This window comes from Chamaea fasciata, unplaced genomic scaffold, assembly GCF_029207755.1.
Source record: "Chamaea fasciata isolate MVZ Bird 193981 ecotype frontalis unplaced genomic scaffold, bChaFas1.0.hap1 SCAF_3, whole genome shotgun sequence".
Lineage (NCBI taxonomy): Eukaryota > Metazoa > Chordata > Aves > Passeriformes > Sylviidae > Chamaea > Chamaea fasciata.
The window spans coordinates 102,528,867-102,552,931 of NW_027094088.1; the positions used below are offsets into that span (position 1 = coordinate 102,528,867).

The 24,065-nt window shown below is 37.7% G+C and overlaps 1 protein-coding gene across 7 annotated transcripts in view; it reads right to left on the reverse strand.

Annotated features, from left to right (window-relative positions):
* Positions 1-16,492: 16,492 nt before the first annotated feature.
* Positions 16,493-24,065, reverse strand: part of CYRIA (CYFIP related Rac1 interactor A) — a 54,326-nt gene continuing 46,753 nt past the window's right edge. For 4 of the 7 annotated variants that reach the window (XM_066179951.1, XM_066179954.1, XM_066179957.1 and 1 more), the window contains 4 exons: positions 23,986-24,065; positions 22,361-22,487; positions 19,675-19,796; positions 16,493-18,554 (listed from right to left, as the gene is read on the reverse strand). In XM_066179951.1, the coding sequence (XP_066036048.1) occupies positions 18,491-18,554; positions 19,675-19,796; positions 22,361-22,487; positions 23,986-24,065 (393 nt within the window). In that variant the 3' untranslated portion in view covers positions 16,493-18,490. Of the gene's footprint in view, positions 18,555-19,674; positions 19,797-22,360; positions 22,488-23,985 lie in introns of those variants that run through there. The other 3 variants (XM_066179955.1, XM_066179956.1, XM_066179958.1) reach the window with 2 other exon arrangements.

Here is a 24,065-nt window from a genome sequence, read left to right on the forward strand (position 1 = left end):
CTAATTTCATGAAACACTTCATATTGCTGATGATCATATTTTATTCAGATTTTGTCAGCGTATAAGCAGGCCATTTAAAAGCATTGCAGTAATTTTAGGCAGTGATACTTTTATTTAAATTTTAAAAAATGAATTCAATACAATATTAGAGAAACTTTCAAAAAGTTCAAGTTCTGATTAGCATTGTATACCAAATGCTACCCTTCCTGTTGAAAAATCAGCTGCAAGCTGTATGGTTTTACATTATAAAAATAAAAAAAAACCAACCCACTCCTAATTCCTTTATTTCTGTAACTTGCAACAGATTATTTTAGACTGCTCATTCTCAAACCATTGCTGGCATTTCCATGCTGTTCAATGAATTTGTTTGATGCAAACTCTCTGGTGCTCAGTTTAAGGCATGAACTGGTGACATCTATGAATAATTTTCTGTGATACTTTGAAGAAAGTAAGAGTGGTTCTAATTAATTAATAAGTGGTTTAAACAATTTTTATTTTACCATGATTAACTAACAGAAATAGTTTTGACACCCTGGTGAAGTTCCCTAACTGGTGCTTTACAGGTTCCTTCTGCACCCCCTTAAACTTGCTCACTTTCTGGTGCTGGATTTCTGCATTCCTAAGACCAGCTTTAATGAGGCCGTTGGGGTGCTGGAGCACAACTGTTTGCAAGCACAGAAGTTTTGCTTTGAAATCACAGGTGATCTTGACATTGCCAGCAGGCAGAACTTGCACTTGTGTAAAGTTGCTGGATCCAATCCAAAGAATTTGATTTGGATGAGTGAATACAGCTGAACTGAAACCCTGGGAATACCAGGGAATACTATAACTCAGAGAAGTACTGCTGGGCAGAGTCAAAATATTAAATTATAATTAAAAAAAAACCAAACCCTCTTGCTTTGTCATTCATGTGCTCCTCATGGTTTTAATGAAACTACTCACATTGGGAAATTGTGCAACATTTATCCCATTTTCTGAGGAACACTACCATATGCTATAATATCATGCCATTAATGTTTGGTTACCTGCACTGATAAAAGTTTGTTGTGTCACTGTATTTATTTTTATTTGTCCTGATAATATGCTCCCATAAATTATAGTACCTGATCCTTCTGTGTACAGTCCCTGTCCATGTGTTGAAACTCTAACTTGTTCCTTACCATTCTTACTGATGAAAAACTTTGCTATGAGCATTTTTCTATACACATATATTAGTTTTGGATTACTGAGATTTCCTAATGAGATCATAATCAGCTGTTAAATATTTCTGACAGAAAACATACAGTACAGAATTTGGAAAACATCTGTATCTCATGATGAAACCAATTTCTAGAAGATCTTGTTAGAAATATTCCCAAGGAAGCCTCTACAGTTTGGCAAGAAATTATCCTGAACAATGCTAATAAAGCAGAATTAGTTCAGGTTCCTGCTGATGGCAAAAGGTTCTCCATTATTTCACCCTATGAGTCTTCCACACTTGGAAATTATTACAAGCAACTGCTAGAAACAAGAAGATGAACATCGGAAAAAATGGAGAGAGAATTTGGGGCTTGGCCCCTTGGGATAATCATCCTAAACAGGATCCCAGCTCAGTCAGCTGGGTGAAACTGCCTCCAGTGAAACACACTTCCAGATGTGGGCAAAAATTCAGACTGGTTTCCTAGGAATTCTAGTTTTACAGAATGATGGGACTTTGTTTTATTACTCAACTCTTCAACAGAAGAATTTTAAAGGGAAGTTCATTTTTATGAAATTAATTTGGAAGTAAGCTGCTGTATGGTAGTGTGCTTTATTCATTGACATTCACAGGCAGGAATTCACCTGGTTGTAGGGAACTGGACTTTGCTAGTTTTTGGTACAATACTCTATTATATCTTCCTGTGATTGCTGGGAGATCAGGGAAGGGGCTGAGCCTTTTACCACCATGTCCAGTTGATTGTGGTAAAAAGCATTGGAATAAGTGTATAGTAAAGCTCTGACTAGTGTTAAATAATAATGGATTTGATGCAATTTATTTTTGTGGATGAAAAGAAGTGAATCTGTAGAGCAAAATTCATGGTGCTGAAATGATGTCCCCTGTATGTGAATTTTGGAGGTTTCATGTAAGGCCAGATCTATTCTGGTGACATGAAATGAATGTTCATTAGAAGCCAGGGCTGTAAAGTGAACTTTTGGAGCACATCACCTGGTTTGTTATCAGGGTAAAGTAGTTTTTTTGTGTGCTCCAAGACAGTTCCACCATATGGGTCAGAGACCTGCTTCAAAAACTCCATTCCCCTGATACAAATTAAAAAATTAAGGCTGATACACCCAAATATGTTGCTTAATTATTCTCATGGGCCTGTTGTATTTGGATGCAAACTGTGCTATGTCACCCTCCCTCATCTCAAATCCAGTCATGGGCTGCTGCCTATGCAAAATAAGCCACAACAGTCCTACCCTCACCACACACATTTCATTTGATGGAGAAAAGGGGGTAAATGCAACTCACATTTCTTCAACTTGATCTACAGATTGGACATTAAAGAAGTGGGAAATATGTGTCTGATGACCTCAGGCTATGTCTATGCTTGTAAATAAACCATGTCAAAGATCACAGCTTGGCTTACACCCAAACATGTAAGATCTCTTTCCTCCAAAACCAGGGTCTTCTCAGGTAAAAGTCTTGTTTTCTTGTATGGGTAAAGAGGTATGTGAAGCTGCACATACCTCTTATCCATCTCCTGATTTTTCTTGTTTAATTTTTTTGAAAGTTAAATAAAAAGTTTCATCAGAGTCAGATCAATCTCACTCTTCAAAAGAGTGGCACTGCCGTTTTTTTCATGGGAATGAGAAAGCTTTCGGAATTTGTTGTACACTCCAGCAGAGACTGGTGAAAGAGGATGTGATAATGAAATTGGATTTCTGTTTGGGAAGTCAGAATGGTGTACCCATCCCTTATTTTACCATCTCTGAGGAGTAGAATGCAGAGTGCATGAGCACACTTTAAGTCTGCAGCACCTATCACCTGACCTCAGAGACCTATGAATCCAAAATCCGCCATACAAAACTAGTAGAGCTAAAACCATTCTGCAGATTCTGTGTGTGTAGCTTTCCTGGCACTGATGAAGGTGCTGCTGATGCCCAGAGGTCTCAGTCATCATCACTTCTAATGTTGGTAGTTCTGTAAGTGCGGTGGCCTATTAGGTAAAAATTACATTTTATCCTCAGCTCACACTGAAATCTTCCATGTCTTCTATTTTTGCCTTTTTTATATAGTTATATAAGTGAAGACCAAAAATAGGAGCCTGTATTTCTACACAGACAACATAGTTCCATGGGGTTCAAGCATAAACTGTCCACATTTTGCCTCAGAATGCAGTGCTTGGCAAGCTCATATCCTGTACTTGGATTAATTAGAGATACTCATTAAATAGAGCTATTCTGATTTGTGCCAAATTGGGAGATGTTTTGATATGAAGAAAAAGTTCCTAAAAATTAGACACAGCATCCTTGAAGACTGATGAAGGAACATATTCTCATTCTCAGAGTTGGCAGGGACAGTTTTTTGATTTAACATCTCTGCACATATAAAGCTCCTGTCCAAGGATACCCTAAAAGTGCAAAACAATATTTGTCCTCAGAAATTACCAACTTAGCATGAGAATTGCTGTAGACAAATCTGCCTATAAAAATAATAACAAAAAACCTAAAATAAATTAAAAATCTATATTAATCCAAAATATTTCACTGAAATGAATTGCTTAAAGGAAAAATAATCCGTAATCAGTAGTTTCCTGCCAGAAGGAAGGTGTGTATCAAAAGATTTGTGGGCATCAATTTCTTCTCCCAAGGGAAAAAAATCATGGCAAATGGACTAGAGACTACTTCCAATACATTTGTAGGTAATAGCAATGTAGGATGGACTGAGAATGCAACAAAAAGGCTCAGGTACATCTTGCTACTGAAAAATGGTGCTGTTTTCCCCTACTTCCTTTCAGACACATTCATACAGGAGTTGACACTGAACATGGTATATAGGAAAGTGACATGACACCTGGCTCAGAATAGTGTGTCCTTTCAGCCACAGACTTTGTAAAGGCACCTTGCAATTGCACTGAAAACCAGAAACAGAGTTCAAAATCTTGACAAGTGGGAAATCCACTGGGAATAGGATTAAATGGGAGAGAAGTAAAATACTTCAGAAATACAGATGTCCATTGTAGGCAGCTTATAAGACTGCAATTCCCTCTTTGAGGGTGTTTTTTCATTGTTGTTGTTTGTTTGTTTGTTTTTTAATGCCCATAGTGATTTCTGATTGCACCATCTTGATCCTGTGCTTCTGTGCTACCTGTGTGGGTTTTGGGTTGTCTTTCCAGTTTGGTTATGATTAAGTGGCAGGGCAAAACAGAGAGAAGGCTGTCCCACAAGTCAGCAAGCCGATACTAAACCTGCTGCCAATACTTACTGCACATAACACTGTCATTTTGATTTTTTTTCAGCCTTCTGATGTTTATATTTTTGTACTGGAGTTTTTAATGGATTTTTTTGTAAACAACGAGTGATGTTTTGAAAATTGTGCATTCCTCTTTGGAGGAGGGACAATTGATGGACTTTTAGGTTGACCAGTGGGGTCGGAGAGGTGTCAACCTTATTGCCCAATCCCTGGTCAAACTCCAAAAACTATATAAATCAAAACTGAGAAATAAACGCCTCTCTTTCTGCTCTGACAACCTGATGGTGTGAGTGTCCTTCATTTCGTGTCCTCTAGCAACATAACACCTGTAGGAATCCCTGTGTTCTATAGAATTGTTTCACCTGTAGCCTCCAGCTTCTGCCTTTTCAAACAAGGCAGGAGACAAAACAAGCAAAAAATCTACTCTTCCAAGCAGAAATCACAACCTAAATAACGTGGTTAGGTGGCTTCACATCTCTCCTGTTGTATATCCAGAATTAAACCCAACACTGATCTTGCCTCAGTTTTCAAGGAGACCTTACTCAGGTGGAAACCTTGTGGAAGGGTTCAGTTCACCAGAGATCTCAGCTGCCTTCTCTTGATATCATTCTATCGTTATATGAATTTGCTTTCATAGACAGGCACTCAAAAACTGTACCTGCACCCTTCTATGCTTCAACAAATATAATTTCTATACTGCACTGCCCTTGTTACCTTCCCCCTATGAATGGAGCAATATTATGTGTATCTAACAGATGAGATTTCTCTTCTTAGGCTTTTACCAGAGGGATAATAATTTATTTTCCTAACTTTTAGATTAAAATGAAGGTTTATTGTTTTTGGTTTTTTTTTTTTGGTTTTTTTTTTTTTTGGTTTTTTTTTTTTGTTTGTTTGTTTTTTGGGTTTTTTTTTAATTGCCTTCTGATGGGATTTAAACTCATAGAATTACATAAAAGTATAGACAATATGCAAAAGAAGAGACTCAGGCTCCTCAGCCATGTTTACGCAGGCATCTGAGTGAGGAAACCCTTGTTCTGAGCCACACACACATCATTCTCCATGGAGTATAGTTTGTAAAAAGCTGTATTGTTTCCTCTTCCAGTTCACTCAGAGGCCTTTTTCTGTTTTCTGCTGCTTTCCTCTACTCCAGTCCTGTACACAGCCCATTTTCCTCCTTTTATTCTTCCTGCTGCTGTGTCCTGCTTCCTTCTTTGGGCTCTTTGCAGGATGTAACAGAGCTTGGATTCCTGCCTTTCAGCACAAAGACCAGCCTGCAGACCACAGGAACACACTGCAGGCTCAGCCCTGGCTAGGGACAGCAGCTCCTGAGCAGATCCTGAGACCCTTGGCTGCTGGCAGCAAAGTGAGCCACAGGGTGGGGAACTCCACGGCTCAGCATTTAGCCAGTGTCAGCCATAACTCACGTGCCCTGGTTTTACTTTACAGCTATACTGAGAAAACAAAAAACCAAACCAAACCAAACCCAAGCCAAACCAAAACCAAAACCAACCAACCAAAAAACACAAAAAAATACCCAACCCAAAACCAACCAACTAAAAGAAAAAAAAACAAAACAAAAAAACCCCAAAACGAAAAACAAACAAACAAACAAACAAACAAAAAACCCCAACCAACCAACCAAACCCCAAAATAAAAAAAAAAAAATTTAAAAAAAAAAAAAAGGAAAGGAAAGGAAGAGATCATAAAATTATGTGTAATACTTAAGTTTGCTGCCAAAACATTGTTCTCAACAGTTTATGCTGAAAAGAGTCTTTTCATCCCCAGGTAAGATCAAGCACTGATGGAAGTGAGATAAAAAATGGTTCACAAAATTTTGTTGTTGTTTGGCATCTATGTTTATTAAATCTGTCATTATAACAATTAGATTTTAATTTCTTCTTGTCTTACCTATTTTGACTATCTGCTGATAAAGATTATGTAGCAGGAATAGGAGAGTGAGAGTAACATTTTACCCATATTCAATTATGCTACACTTCACCTTTCCCAGATTATATTCATTATAATTCATGGCTTTCGCAAACCACTCATAGTTAAAGGGCACTCAAATAAGGAAGAAAAACAAACGTAATCTCTGACTCCAGGGTATTAATGCAAGCCCTCTTAGCCCAATGATTAAATGATCCAGCCTTGCATAATTATTCCTGTTCTATGAACTGGTAAATATAGGCAAAATGGTGGCTTTCCTAGTGAGAGTCAGCACAAGGATATCTTATCCATTAATTTCTACTGAAGTTTTAAAAATATTGTTAGAATATTAGTATTTTGCCTTGACGTTCACAAAGTTCAGTCAGGATAAACTCTTACATTTTACAACAATTATAGTGTTCCAGCAGGGTACAAGAGATGACATCTAAGTGCTTCACATTTCAGCCTGCATTGGAGTGGTTGTATTTCATCAGCTGTATGCATTTTTATATAATACCACTTAATAATTAACCACTTAATTGAACATTTTCCTTAATCCAAATGAACAGATCTTGGTGTTTGTTTAAAGGAATGACTACACAAAATGTATAATGGAATACAAAACATGTCAGATGAACCCTTTTTTTTCCCCATCCAACAGCTCTGTCTCCTTGAACCAGTTACCTGGAGTAAGATCCAAAGTGTCTACACAAAAAGGCTGCATCACTACCAGTAAATTGAACATGTGCAGTCTCTGGTCAGTGGTCTGACTTGCAGGATGTGGCTACAGCCATGCCCTTGTTCTGCCTCCAAAACAACATTGTCCCAACTGAGAGCAAAGGCTCAAGCTGTACATAGACCTTTGTGGGTTCTCGGGGCACAGGGTGAGACTGCAGCATGGCTGAACAAGCTCTCAGTCCTCACCCTATGCCCTGTACAGCAGGAGTGTCTGCATTCCAGAACGGGGGTTTATTCACCCTGTGACAGATTTATCTAGACCACACTGCTTTAGCTGCTTTCAGGCCATCTGTGTAGGGCAGTATCAAAAGCCCTCATGAAGGCAAAAGAACTTGATATTACTGCTTCTTCTGTGCTGCTTCCTGCTGTTAAGGAAACTGTACTGCTTTAACATGGTCTGGCACGGTCTGTTACCTATGCAGGCTAATTTTCACACCCCTACCTGATTTCCAAGGGCAGGCACATGACTCACCTCCCCTTTGGAAGTAACTACCTTGAGCTAATCCAGTTCATTAAATTCCTTACAATGAAGTTCATCAAGCCCAACCTACTCTAAAATATTGTAATTAGCTAAGGCTGGGAAGCATGGAATCAGTATTTAAGGATATTACTTAAAATATGAGATCACATGAGATCAGCTCAGTTGGTCAGCGCAGGGTGTTAATAATGCCAAGATTGTGGGTTTGATCCCCATATGGGCCATTCACTTAAGTGTTGGACTTGATGATCCCTGTGGGGCCATTTCAACTCCAAATATTCTGTGATTCTGTGGTATCTCCTACTTGCTGTGGGATAATGGTGAATAAACACTAGCTAAGGGACTGAGCAGCAAGTAACACTACAAAGCTCTTCTGTTACCAGGGTTCTGTTTTCTTATCTCAGTATTGTGCCACAGGAAGCATAATTCCTTTCTTTTTCCATCCATTTTAATGCTTCCACATATTTAATATTTTATATTGAGAAAGTTTCTTTCTCTATAAATATCTCCACTACTATCCATGTAGAAGTAGAGCACCTCTACCAAGTGAATGCTTATAGGAAACAGTCTCTGTTTTCAAGCATTCCAAAAAGCTGAACTGCTCTGCAATGTCTCAAATTCACTGCCTAATTCTAGAGGCTTTTTGTGGATCTTAAATGTTTCCAGGTCTCCCTGTCCCTGGTTGTTTGTATTCACCTCTCACGTTCTGATTTCACTGTTTGAAGGGCAAGGTAAGTTTACTGAATGGAAAGACCTTGGAGTCTACAATATCAAACAGCAGTGACCTCAAAGGAAAACGTATTTCATTAAAAAGAAAAAAGAGTTTCCTTGCAAATCCAGCTTGTTTTACCCACCCAGATCTGCCTTTTTGCTGCCTCTGTGGTGACACATGTTTTATATGAATCTATATTAAGATGAATTTTAACCTACAAATAACTAGATACAGCTATGCAGTAGGAGGGAATTCCTACAAGATGATGTAAAGTTTTTTAAGCAGTAAAATTAAAAATAGCACGTAAAACCTGACCAGTAGATTTGGATTTGAACCAAGGCAATACATTTGGGAAACATTATCAAGTTTATCAGGGGTAACATATCACAGAAAATCTGCTTCTGTTTATATGCCATTTATTATTCATTTTTGACATTTCCCTTTTTTCCTCAACCTTTTTTACCCCTAAGCAAATATATGTTAGACTTAACTGAAATGTGAGATAACGGACCAGTCTCTTATTTTTCTTTTTCTATAAGACAAAAGCAGATCTGAGTAGAAGGAAAATAAAAAGTTATGTGAAATATAAGTACAGGGAAAAAAAGTTGCCAGGGTAGAACTGGTAATAAGGGAGAAATCTGTCTCACAATGAAACCCCAGAAAAAAGAAATGTCTAATAAGATTAAACTCAGGGCCAAATTCTGTCCTTTCCTAGGCTCTCTTGCATTTTATGATGTATAAATAGCACATGAAAGCCTTTGCTTCATGAAACACACCACATGTGTGATAAAGGCTGGTTTTTATGTCTAGGACACTTATATTAATAGGGTTATGCCAGCATAGAGTTCTTTGCCCATGGTTGGCAGAATGTTTGCAGTTTATAATAATCAAGTCTAACTCAGGGAAAAATACAAACAATAAAAGCAATTTCACTCTAACTAAACAATCCAGTCCCTCAACTTTGCTTAAAAAAATTCTCACTCATTACATCACAATAAATTTGAGAATGAGCTGTATGTTTAGCTACACCTGATCTGATCAAAACAAAGGCAATCATTAAAAGTCAGCTTAAGACGCACAAAATTCATGCAGTCTTTCTACCTAATGTAAGTTGAAGCTCAAACTTGGATTATTTTGCAATTTTCTTGCATCAGTAGTTTGTAAATTTCTTCAGTGGACTCCAATGCAAAATATCAATATTTTTTTGAATAGTGAAATTGTTATTGAACAGCGGTTTGTTCTGATGCTGTGATCTCCAGCTGAGCTGAACGTTTACTATTCTTTGTTAGGATGAGGAAAACTTTTGGAGTGGTTTCAGGAGGATATCTTCCCTCTATGTGCTCTAGAATCCACACTTAGACCTTATTCTATCAGCAAACACTCCTTATATCTCAAAGAAAACAAACACAAGTAATAGGCATAAAATGGGGAATATATTTATTTTAAAATGCAAGCAACCCCCCAGATCATGATAATATAAATAGGCATTATTTATATTTATTGTTTAGTTTTATTTTAGTAAATGCTGAGGTTTCTAGAATCTATGTGATAAAAAAGCTCTGTGATTTTATAAGTTGTTGCATAGTTGCCGATGTAAATGCTTTGAGTATCTATTGAATAGTTCCATTTGAACAATTATTTGTAATTAGAATTAAAAACTACTTGTAATTACAACTAAGATTCTTGTAATTAAGACATACAATGAGCACAGAATTGCACCCAGAAATTACTAAAGAAATGCTGGGTAACTCTCCACTACTGCAGCAGAGCAAAAAACTTGTGCTTTGGCAAATGTAAGTTAACATGTTTTAAAATGTGGTATTTAGAGGACATTTATTCTAAGTGGATACAGATGGAAGAGACCAGAGAGAGTAAGTCAAAGGAGTTCCTAGTAACCCAGTAAGGTTGAACTGCTGAACCCTGTTGAGGAAATTAGCATTGCTGGTGATGCTGTCAGGTAGCTGAGTGCTACTAGACAGAGAAGATGATTTATAAGCACACATGAAGAAAAAGGTACAATTTGTAAGAGTGAAGAAGTTTTGCTTGGCCTTTTTTAGGTTTATTTCCAGCTTGGCAATTTGGGAGCTAATGACTCAAACAGACTTTGAATCAGATCCTCAAAGATAAACTAAATTAGAATGAAAACCATGTCATTTATTTTATAATGCTGCTTGTGCTGCCTCCCTCTTGCTGTTGCAGAAATCCCAGAACAGGATAGCATGAGATACTGCTCAAAGCAGAAACTTTCAGATACTGAGAACACTTGGATGCTTTGTTGCCTCTCCTGAAGATTACTGCAAGAGCTGGCATTTCATCCAAGGTAATAACCCAGGATCTCCACAGGCAACAGTGGAGAGACAGAGAATGAGGCCCATGGGAATCTCATGAGTTTCAACAAGGCCAAGTGCTGGTGCTGCACCTGGACTGGGGCAACCCCTGGTATCACTCCAGGCTGGGGGATGAACAGATCCAGAGCAGTCTGGCTGAGGAAGACTGTGGGTGAGAGGCTGGACATGACCCAGCCATGTGTCCTTGCATCCCATAAAGCCAAACATGTCCTGGGCTGCATCCAAAGCAGCGTGGGCAGCAGGTGAGGGAGGGGATTCTGCCCCTCTGCTTTGCTCTGATGAGACGCCACCTGCAGGGCTGCATCCAGCTCTGGAGTCTCCATGAGCAGAAGGCTGTTGACCTATTGGAGTGAGTCCAGAAGAGGCCACCAAGATTATTTAAGGGATGGAACACCTCTCTTGCAAGGAAAGGCTCAGAGAGTTGGGATTGCTCAGCCTGGAAAAGAGAAGGATCTGGGATGACCTAACTGTGGTCTTCCAGTACCTGAAAGTGCCACCAAAATAGATGGAGAAGGACTTTTTTCAAGAGCTTGTAGTGACAGGACGGGTGGGAATGGCTTCAAACTGAGAGTAGGTTTAGTTTAGATTTAAGGAAGAAATTCTTTAATGTGAGAGTGGTGAGGCACTGGGAACAGGTTGCCCATGGAAGTTGTGGATGCCCCATTCCTGGAAGTATTCAGGGCCAGGTTGGATGGGGCTCTTGAGCAACCTGGTCTAGCAGGAGGTGTGTCCCTGTCCACTGCAGGGTGATCAGAACTACATGAACTTTAATGTCCCTTCCAACTGAAACCATTCTATGATTTCTGGGGACAATTTAGTCTAAGAAGGGTCATTAGGGGTCTTTCTCTCCATACTCTTTGGAGGACTGCACATATGGCATAATTTGCTACCTCGTTTAAAAGCATTTAAAACCTATGTCTGTTCCAAGTGCTCTGCCTTGAAATGTCAAGAGTAAGTTTGTAACTCCTGTCACCTGTATTTTCAAGATGTTTGTGTCAGGCAGGATAAAAAATTCTGTGCTTCAAACAGCGTATCAGGTTAATATCTATATAAGCAAAGCTGTGGAAGAATCGGTCTACTTCAAATAGAGACAAAAATACATTTTCTAATTTTGAAAAGAGAATTAAAAAAATCATTGCCATTCAAAAGAAGGCGAGAGGATGACGTTTCAGCAACTCTGATACCAGTATTATGACCATGAATTAGTTTCATTTTGCTCCTAAGATCAGGGAGGTAAATGACCTGATTCTGCCAAGTCTATAATGCTATCTTTCATTTTTATGCTTTTTGACCCATAAAGTCAATAGAAGAAGTCCCAGAATTCTTCCAGCAGAAGTTTCCAATACTAAATTAGAATCAATACAATCCAATACAATTGTGATACAATTGAACAAAAGCCACAGGAGAATTAACTTTTCACATACTCGCAAAACCCCAGGCTGACTTTGGCAAGGCCAAATCTCTGCTGTTTCCTGGGCCTTTTGTTTCACAAGGTAATGGTTCCACTAGTACCTGTCATGAAAATAATCTGAATTAAATTGATACCTGTGCCTTTCCAAGGTAAAACCTACAATGTCTGCTTGTTAAATTGGATAATTTTTATTAAGTATGGCATTTCAAATTGTATTTGGGGTCAAAGACAAACGACTTTTTTTTCCTTCTAATTTAATCAGTATGAAAGAACTGAGGAATCTCTAAATTTCCAACATGAACAGTTATCAGTGTCTTGGGCTTCTTGTCAAACTCTAACTAAATTGCTGTCTTTTCTCAGCTCAGTTACACTGTACCTCTTGATTTAAAATACTCACATACTCAGGCAATATCTGCAACAGTAAACCTTCAGTTTCTATTTGAAAAAAAACCCAAAATACAAAAATACTGTTACTTGTTTGAAAAATAATCTTGTCTCAGAAGTAGTATTTTTTCAACAAAATAATTTAAAGTAATTTTCACATAGCATGCACTTGAGTATTTTTGCTGATTCTATTTAACCTAACCTTTTATTACTCTAAACTCTGACCACTTATATAGCAAATGACAAAAATAAAGAAAAAAAATGGTCTCATCTGTGTATCTCAAATTAATTACAGATGTACAACACATAATCAGAACAGTGGGTCTCAATGTGAATCTGAAACCACTAAACAAAAAGAATCTTAAGCTTCAAATTTAATAAAGCAAATGTCAATCTTACAGGCTGTGTAAAACAAATGTGGCATTCACTCTGTAGTTTCAAAACACAGCTGCAAATACAGCGGCTAAGTCAGTAGTTACAAAAAATCTCTCACTGTGTAAGTATCATAGATATTACTATAAATGTATACCTGAATATGGGGAATTCAAAATTAATCTGAACAAATACGTTCATTTCATTTGATACACAACAAAATCCTTTAATCAGGTTGGCTATTTACCACAAATTTTCTTTCCCCAAACAAAAAATTTCCATAGGGATGTAATACCTGCTTCAGTCTCATATTGATACATTCAGTATTTACCTGAACATTTACCTGTTCAGTAAGTTCATCTAAGAAATTTAATTCAACTCCCCTGTAAGGCATCTTGTTTGGGAAGGTCTCTATTAAAGAGCCTTTGAGCTCTGATGCTGCACGTTATTTAAGCCTGAGTTTAACAGTGAAAGTGCCTGTAGTTAACCACAGCCTTATATGCAATACCAAAAAATCCCCAAAACAAAAGGAAAACCTAACGAAAACAAAACCAAACCAATCTCCACCTGACATGAAATGGATACTCACAGAACAAGAATTATCATGAGCTGTAATAGCACTTTTGATCCAAGCCACATACAAATATTCTTATCTTCAAGTTCTGGGAGCAATTTTAAAACGTCAAGAAGCCTGTCAAGTTCTTAATACCCAAGTCTACATATTTAGCTGTCAACAGTCAAAATACCCAAGACAAGAGAGTTATATTAATTCCAGCTCGATCCCAAATTAACATGTGTTGTAAAATAATGATGCTTCTTCCTCTTAAACTAGGGAATAGTCCTTGTGCCTGTGTTTTAACTATATACTTATTTTCTAGAACACCTACCTCATTGTTCATTTTAGCTTTATTTTCAAAGCAGTCAAGCACAGGAGATCTCTGCAAGATTATCATGTTACGCCATTGATCCTCACAAGAAGACTCAATTTGTTCAGTAATAAGCAACCTGGGTCAAAGGCCACAACTGAGAAAAGACAAAGGGCATTGTTTACACCTGTGTCAATCAGAAACAGCTCTACTGAAGTCCACTGAGTTATATTTGACTCAAATCTGTATGAAAAATTTCTGTGTTTGCTGAATCTGGATTATGTGGCAGCCAGGAATTCACATTTATTAGTCTGCAGCAGGAAGCATGACAGACTGCTAAATTAAAATACTAGTTTGCTATACTAGCTTTTTTAACCAAAACTGGGTTTTATTCTCTTCTTGATAATTCAAATCCACGTCACTGCTTCAGCGTGCTCACTTGCATTGCGTTACCTAGTGTGCTTCACAGCACAAAGTGATAGATTCTGTAATTTTAGATGAGAGAATCCATCATTCATTCCTCTGTTACTGAGGAAACAGTAATTAGTGTCCTACATTTTAAAGAAAAAGAACCAAAACCCCACCTCTTCCAACTATTTTCAACTACAAGCAAACTTCTAGATATGCAAGGTTTTGTATTTCTTTACTTTTGATGTTCACAAAACTACACACTTCTAAGAGTCCAAAAACATTAAAAGCATATTTTTGACTACACAGCCACAAGATGATTTACATAATAGATTTAACTTGGTAATTTTAATTTAGCTTGTTCAGGGATCTGGTTGGAAGCATTGCATGGAATACAGCCCCAGAGAGATTTGTCCAGGAGAGCTGGCTTACTTTCAAGGTCCTTCCTGACAAGCATGAAACTAAGCAAAGATTGCCATCTTTTTGGCATGGTTGGACTTAGGAAAGCCAAGGCCCTTCTGAAGTGAAATTTGGTGAAGGACACAAAGATCAGTAAAAAAGGGATTCTACAGGTGTATTAGCAGCAACAGGAAAGCTATGGAAAATGTGTGCCTGCTTCTAAATGGGCTACAGGACCTGTGACAAAGAATACAGAAAAGTTCAAGGAATTCAGTGCCCACTTAGCCTCTGTCTTTTAATGACAGAATTTGCCTTCAGGAATTCCAGGCCTCTGAAACCAGAAAGTCTGGTGCAAGAAAGACTTCACTTTGGCCAGATCAGGGATTATGGTGGGAACGCTTAAACAAGCTGGACCTACACAATCAGTGGGACCTGATGGGACACACCATAAATGTGGAGTGAGCTGACTGATGTCTTGTTTATCTTGACTTTAGCAAGGCTTCTGGCACTCTAACTTCCTCACAGGCAAACTGGCAGTGGGGTATACTGAGTGCTGGCTGCACTCTAAGCTCAAAGGGGATGTCATCAGCAGCACAAAATGCATCTTGAGGACAGTCACTAGTGGTGTTCCCCTGTGGTTGGTACTGGGATCAATACTATTTAACATCTTCCTAAATGACCCAGAGGGTGGGGCAGAATATACCCTCAGGAATTTTGGAGCTGATACAAAACTGCGGGGTGCTGCTGATACCCCAGATGGTTGTGCTGCCATTCAGAGGGACACTGACACACCAAGGATTGGACATCTGTACTGCTTTGGTTAAGATGTGACATGAAACAGTGATGCACCATTTCCCAAATGGGAATCTACTGAACTGGCATTGTATTGTCATAGGGATATATTGATTCCACTAAACTGCTCAAGAAATAAATGGGGGAGGGGGAAGACAGATCATTTAATATGAAGAATTTATGTCCTACATTGTTTAATTCAGAATAAATACAAGAATGCAAGCAATTTCATGCATATATGTCTTACTTCCAGTTCAGATTTAGCTGAAATACAACAGAGAAAGCAACACAGAGAGGACTTCTTGTTGGTTTGTAAATTTTAGTAGACATGGAAAATATAATTTATCTGAGTGATGTGGTCTACCAGAGACCAGTAAATGCAATCTCAGAAGCTGTCTTTCATGACAGCCACATAGTAGCAGCAGAAATCTTAGAAGTCATAAATTATGTTTCAAACACATTCTATTGTTCAAAGTGACAAATCTTAGTCTTTCAAATTCATACAACCCTAAAACAGTACTTCCTTCCACCATAAAACTAGCAAAATTTTTAGGGCTCTTCTGAATCAAACTATTCACACTCATTTATGAGCATTCTGAAGTGCCGTCATTATGAGGCTTAAATATTTATCATACCACAAACATGTTCTCTTACATAACAATGACACAATAAGAAGCACTGACAAAATGGAGATCAATAACTTTGACCATTAGTCTATATAGCTCTTCTTCCAAAAGCTATTCATTTGAATTTATCTTACAATCAAATGAATAATCCTTTGGTGACCTTATTGATTATAAACACAACCTGAGATGGCCCCCATAGGTCAGGATGACTAATGTGAAGATTTAAAAGTCAGAGAAAGGATTCATGCCCTCAGCAGTGACAATTTCCCTTGGTCACGATGACAAACAAGTGCTAAGATACGTCAAAAAAACACAAGATTTTTAAAGTGATGTGAGGTTATACTGTTGTAGCATAGAAGTTAAACCAGTGCTTTTAAAATAAACTACAAACTGGACACATAAAGGTGAGCTTACTATTTGATCCAAAACTTTAAATGAGGTATTTCTCAACCTGTTTATGCTGCCACTAAATATAGGGAGTCCCAAAGCTTACTGTACCAAATTTTTTATTATTTCAAACAAACTTCTTTACAAAAACATCAAAGCACGCAAAGAAATCCCGTGACTTCAGCAAACAGCACATGACAACTCACAGAATGCTTTAAGGTTTACATTTTTATTATACAAGTGACAAAGTTTTTCTCTGGGCCACTTAAAGATAAGACTTCATTGTTTAACAAAAAATTGCAGGTAAGCATATATTAACTTCAGTTATCAAAGCTCAACAGAATGGCCTGTCATCCACCTAATTTACCTAACTGGAAGTGACTATGAACAAAGCAGGATTTTCCCTAACATACATTTTTAAATGTCCCCCCATTAAAAATGGAGCCTGTAAACAGTGGATTTACTACTGTGAAAAAAGTGTGGTCATTGCTTTCAGAAAAAGAAAAAGATCTAATGTGAGTGAGTTCTAACTTTCTCCCCAACAACAACATAGCAACTGGCTGCTGCACCTGCGGAGGTGTGACATGAATGCTGGAGTTGTGGTGCTGTCCAGTATCAGGACATGCATGACATTGGCACCTGTGGGTTCTGATCAGGCCTGAGAAACCTCACAGGGGTTGCTCTTCTCAGAAATAAGCTCTCAAGTCAATCCCTACTCCAGAGAACTTGTGACATTAGTACTGTTTAAGGACTGAGTTCAATGACACAGTTTGTCACAGCACAGTTAAGTTCCAGCAGACCAAATGCATCTTCAAAGCCTTAAGGTAATGTTTTTAGAAGAGATGTGCATGAAAATTCCAGTGAAAGCACACAAACCCTGATTTATCTATATGGGAATAAGCAAATACAGTCTGAATCTGTGCACAAGCACTGGAGTTTCCACACATACATGCAAGCAAAGTACACAAAATCAAACACATTTTCAGAACGTGACCTCTGCAAGAATATGTACAGCAACTGCAGACCACCCAGTAGACACACTTAACAGAGCATGAGCACTTGGCTGTTTTTGGCAAAGTATTTCTACTCCATTAACTGGAAAATTTACCAGAAAGTAAGAACAAACAACTCAGCAAGGAAATTAACTTCTTGAAGTATCAATCACATCTCAAAAGCCAGTGAAGAGCAGTCAGCTGATAAATACTTCTGTGTTGACTCTGAATCATATAACGAATAACACTATTAGGAACTTAATGGAGTTCCTAAGAACAGATCAGCTCTTAAATTTAAGCCATCCCTAATCTGATGCGGCCAATTTGACACCAGGGAAGCTTGCTACAGGAGAGTGCACTGGTTTAGATCAGCCAAAAAATTACTTACTGCCTAGAGCTGTCTGGTAGTTAATGTTCACTGTGATATATTTACACTGACAAACCTTTTCCAGTTAAGTCAAGGCATTAATATTTTCCCTTTCCTTTCTAAATCTAATAAAATTACACAGATTTTTCAACATCTATCTGTGATCTTTAAACATATTTTCTGTTTATTTATACTGCATCTGAAAAAGGACATTAATTTCCTCAGTTGTTGAAAGGTATGGGTTATACTTAATTAAAAAGGTAAAATTACCTGTTTGAAATACATTTTTGGATGCCAGACAGTACAGAATCCTTAAAATTAGGTGATCTCCACTTAATACAGGAAAGACAATGCATTTTATGAAAGCGATGAACATTCAGGTATTCTCCTATTCATACTAGTTTGACAAGATCCCAAAACTGACCAAAAAACTGGGCACATGTTCTTTAAAACATACCAAATTATTTTTGCTTTCTCTTACATTAACCTTCTTCTTTGAAGTTCCCTTTCTGTGGTACCTTTGACATTTCAGTTTGATTTCCATTTTGTCTTCACTACTACTTACTTCTCTGACAGAGAAGGTGTTTAAGGATTAAAATGCACAGGTAAACTGTCATAACTGAAGTATCTAAGTAAAAAAGTATTTTAAAAGTCAAAAGATAAAGGCTAGAATAAAAACTTAGGTTGCACTATATAAAGTCAGTCAGGTTATGAACAGATTCATATATTTTAGCAATGTGAAGAAAATGGTTATGTAAATACACACAAGTATTAACATCAAACTGTATTAAATTATGTAAACATACACATCTTCTGTGATCAATACAAACATCTACTTTTCTCTGGATACTACTGCAGCATAGCTCGAATTTGTTTTGAAGTAGATTCATCATTCAGGTGTTTTGTAGTGAACCTAGAAATTACAAGTTAAAACAATAATTTATAAAATGAACAGGGATAGGAGAAATCTGAACACTTGAGCCTGTTTTAGAAATCAGCACAGTTCAGTTACACAAAGGAGGAATTTATATATTCCTCTACTGATCACTGGAATTTAACTGGTAGGAATCTGGTGCTCTTTATCTTCTAAATACCCTATGCAATAAATTATTCCCAGCTAAAAGGTGGAGAACTGTGGCTAAATCCTGTTTGGCATCTGTCTATGACACTGTCTTGGGTCAAATCTTGGGTTAAAATCTCTCATTTTTTCTAGTTAAAATCCTCAAAAGAAGCAAAATTATGAAAAGACATAAGAAATATGGTAAATACTACATAACTTAGGAATCTAGACTGAATTTTGGCATAAACTATGACTTTAAGCAGTTTTCTTAAATATTCTGAGAGGACTGCAGACCTTTAGTGTTTTTTCTGTTTAAACTCAAGCATTCTCCACTGTTTATGCTAATAGGGAGACTGATTATAACGTAAGTTTGAAACACTCTTGATACTTGTAGGATTTAACTCCACATCAACTTTAATTCAAAAGACATAATAAGCAAATATGGAGATGCAGTACCCCTCTATCCAAGCATGCAACAGCTAGAGAACTCAGCTCTGAAAAATTTGGTACTGACTCCCTTCTCAGCTGCAGAGAAGTGTCAGACCCCTGTGTGTCTTCCTTTCCAAGACAGCACTACAAGCAGGATTGGGATTTAGGATGCTGTTTTCTTGGAGACGTACAATTTAGAAAGATTAAAAAAAATAAAAAAATAAGGTTTTATAAAGAAGGAAAGGAAGAAGGAATGTAGTTAGGGCTTGAGAAATAGAAATCTAACACTTTTTTTCTAAAATACCCTAGATGCTGGGGTATTTTATATAGCAAATCTTAGCTAGGATATACTGTTTATAATATTAATAGTTATTGTTTATTCAAGTGAAATGAAATGGGAAGAAATTAATATTAAAAATCCCAGGTGATGAAGGGAAACCTGATAGGACAATCTTATTAAATCAATCTTCTAAAGTGAAGAATCTTAAGTATAAAGAGATTGTAAGAAAAATAAAGGAATTTTCGAAGGCTGAATCACACATACCTGAGAGCATTCAGAAGTCCTTCCACAGAGTCAGGTGGTTGCTCCTTTAAAACTTTTATGCATCCCTTCATCTGGGAACAGAAGCATGCCACTATTGAACAATAATATATGAATTGCACTAGCTGAAAACAAGGAAAAATTTCACCATATACAGGCAGGTTTCTTTTCTTAGAGAGTGTTAGTGCAGCTTTACATGATACAATAAAAGCATTACAACTTATTAAAAATTATTTCAAAGTTAAAAGTTTAACTTCGGAGAAAACATCAACTTTAATAAGCATTTGTAGAGAGTAAATTATGTATCAAGTGTCTATATTTTTAACTTGCACACTGTTTCTCCAATTCCAAGTAAAAAAATACAAAAAACAGGACCATCTGATGTAAACTGAAAAAAAGAGATTTTTGGGAGTTGCACGTCATTTCTATTAGCAACTCTAAGAAGAGATGTTCCAACTTTGACTTTTATTTTTATGTTTGCATACAAGCAGGCTGCAGTCGCTGTGGGGAGAATTTGTCATCATTGCAGGGCTCCATCTCCTGCTGCCTTTCTTGTACCACGTGTGGAACTCTGCTTGTAAGAGCAGCCGTTGCACAGGGTCCTTAACACCCCACCTCACCAAACAAAGGACCCTCTGCCATCTGCTGGGGCGCCTCAAGGGAAACTCCAGGATCCCAAACCTGCCTGGAGCCGGGCTGCTGCTTCTGCCCAGCCCCGCCGTTCCTCTTCCACTGCTCTGGTTTTTCTGCTGCACCGTAGCCCCACACCCCCTGCCTGTTGGGACGCCTCAGGGTTCCAGCTGCAGCTGAGGAGTTTCTAATACAACTCCTCCACCAGCCCAGAATTTTTGCTAATTCCTGCTGTTCCAGCTTGCTGCTTCCAAGAGTCCTGCTGAAGCACCAGGATCGGCTGCCCCAGGGTTTTTGAAGCGAAGCCTCTCTTCCATCCCTTCCCATCTTGGCCCAGCCGCCATTGCCCTGTGTTCCCCAGGCCCAGGCCACAGCGCCCCCTGCAGCCGCGGGGGAATCACCGCACCCGCCCTGCCTGCCGGGAGCCACCAGCGCCCCCGCTGGCTGTGACTGGAACTGCACCGAAGGGAAAGTGCTCAAAAAGCGGGAAAAGACTTCATTGGGTTTTCTGTTGGTTTTTTTTGTTTGTTTTTTTTTTTCTTTTGTTAATTGTTGCTGCCATTGTTGTTGTTCATTTGTCTTGTTATATACATACATACTAGTAAAGGACTGTTATTCCTTTTCCCATATCTTTGCCTGAAAGCCCCTTGATTTCAAAGTCACAGTAATTCAGAGGGAGGGGGTCATGTTCTCCATTCCAAGGGAGGTTCCCACCTTCCTTGGCAGATAACCGTCTTTCAAACCAACACAGATGTCCAAGCTAGGAGACTGTAATTAATAGCTCGAAATACAGCCTCAAGTCTTGAAAGAATAATGAAAGGGTAATATACTGCACTGTCCCTGAAATTCTCTTGAAATAGCTTGAATGACTAAAGTGAATAGTTTGGAGAAAGTAATTGTTTACCACAGTTAAACAAACTCATCATCTCAAACATTAGGAGACTTCTTAATTACAAAAAAATCACTAAACTAATTACACAAATCAAGATTTGGGACCATGTATTCATCTTTTTTAGACTGAGCCATACAGCTTCTGCCTCCCATTTACATCTAGCTAACTTTCCTATAAGATTACAGGGCTTTAGGACAAATATGAGAAACAAAGTACACACAATGTATATTTGGTCCTATCAGAATTTCATTTGTGTTGCCTCTGTAGGCAAGAGAACGAACTAGCAGTCAAGAAATCTGCATTCAAGTCCCAGGCTCTATCTGCTTCATGACCTTAAGAAAATCTATTCACCTCATTGTGACAAATCTTTCTCTCTGTAGAGAGTCTAAGAGGAGACGTGGTAAAATTCTGGTATCCACAGATGCAAAATGCTAATGAAGACCTAGTGTCATGGAGGGCAATAATATATGGGGTTTTTTTCTTTTATTTTGAAGCAGGCTTTCTTGTAAAGGGAAACACTTGGAATCTTTTTCATTAATAACAGCTTATTTCTGCTGAAAGAAGTGGTGCATGAGATTAAGGTTTGTAAAAACAAGTAGAAAAAACAAGAATACTCTTTCCATGTATGCTTGCAATTTCTCAAATGGAAAAAAAAAATGATTTCTCTATGACTGGCCATGCCAAACATAAAACTGAGGGATCATTATCAACATTACAACAGTAACATTTCAGTTCTAATATTTCAGATCTCAGACAAAAAGCAAAGACAACATTGAGTATCTACTTATTTACAAGAGAACTACCGTGAAAAATGAGCATTTCAGCATCAATAAATTACATGATTAAAAAAAAAATCATGACCACGGAACATATTCCAGGCCAGGTGTAGTACTAAATTATTTTAGCCTAACTATACAGTTGTCAAGAACGCAGGACTAACAAAGAAAAATTATTTTCTGTGTCTGGAAGAAAATAAAAAAGAAAAAAAGCTAGTCCTTATTTTCAAACAAACTGATGTATTAAAGTGCACAGGTGAAGACAAATTCTAAATTTCGCCATTCAAGAGTAATTAAAATTATTTATACCAAGCCATAAGCTTGTGCTGAAAAAGAGCTGCAGACTAGTATTATCAAACCTACAGAGTATTAAAAGAAAGGCCTCTCTTACATCAATCTTTGAAGTCTTTGAGAAAGCTCCCACAGGATGAACGTGATCGTACAGAATAATAACTCCCACCATTACCCGCATGCAGAACATAAGGGTCTCTTCACTGGTGAATCTACTCCTGTACTCTCTGGAAAACACAACAAAAGAAACAAACATTCTAGACCTTTTACTAGACAATTTTAAAAACTAGACTGTGAGTGGATGAAATCTAAACCAAAAGTGTATTTTAAGGTTGCAGATGCACAGTAGTAAGACTTTAAATATCTGTGAATTCCGTAAGCCTGTGCCAGAAGAATTTAGAAGAATGGTTAAAGAGTAGATAGATGTAAACCTCTTGTCATACCCATGCACAGCTGAGATCCTCAAAATGTATCTGATGATGGCTTCATAGAAAACTTCATGAAATTTGATGGAGACTGATCATACTTCAGTTTAATCTCAGAAACACCACATGCTGGAACCTCAAAGGAAAGCTATTATTTTTGCTTAAATTCTACTTTGGAATAGTTTAGTGGGATCTAAGTTCAGCAGCTCAGAAGTTCAGGGTTTCACTAAGGTGAACTCTAATAGTCATTTGTGCTTTCTCTGTATCTCTGTATAGTAGTACCTCTCAGCCTACAATAACTACAACTTTTATTCTTCCACGACATCGTAACATGAACAGATTTAAAGGCTACAGAAATTTTGATGTGAAAATGCTTGAATATCCCACAATTAGAATTAAATATCAGATAATCTTCTAGATGACTCACAACCTTTTTTTCTCCACTTTTGCCAAAAAAAGAGCTGACTCATAAGGCAACTTTTCAATTACTACTTCTGTGATGTCTCAGGATTGTGAGATGAGTCCCACCCCTACAGACAGCTCTCCAGAATTTCCATGAACAAATTCAAACCTCAGGAATTCTATCCATTACATGGCTCCATGAACAAATGGCTCATTGGCAGAACGACTACCTTGACTCTATCTTGTATGTGTTTTCCAGTCTAAGAGACATCTAACCTAAAATATACTCCAGTAAATAATAATAAAGAACCCCACTGGCTATTATTTTGGCTAGTATATACACTAGCATATACAAACACAATTGTACAGCTGAGTACATTTGTATGTATGAAAATTCATACCGCTGAATTCTTCATATCTGGAATAAGATGGCTGCATCCAAAAAAAGATCTACTTAAATGATCCTTGAACTAGCCCCTGTATATTTCCTAAAGTACTGCTTGGAAGAGCCAAATTCTTGCCCTCTGTGTGCTAATAATCAAGCAGCACAAGCAAGAAGGAGGCAGCAGTCAGCCTTTGGCTCTGGTTAGACAAGACACAGACACTGAAGCCTGTGAGTGCACAAGATTATTACACTCATATTTTAACCTTTTGTTGAAACGCAGACTGGCCATGTAAGCTCTCCCCAACAGAACTCAACACTGATTCATGGAAGATATCATAAGGAGGTTAGAACAGGCAGCAAGGCTTTCTAATACCAGGCTGTGCTTTGTATACAAAAGAATTAAACACGTAAGGCAAACATACAGGAATTCACTTGGAAAAAAAGCGTTACAGATGGTTAATTAAAATATAAGTTCTGTCATAGGAGCCCCCCAAGATTTAAGATAAAACTTACGGTGTTTCCAACATGACTTTACATACACTGGCCATAGTACTTAGACAGTCCGTTGTATTTTCAATTGGTAATGTTTTGTT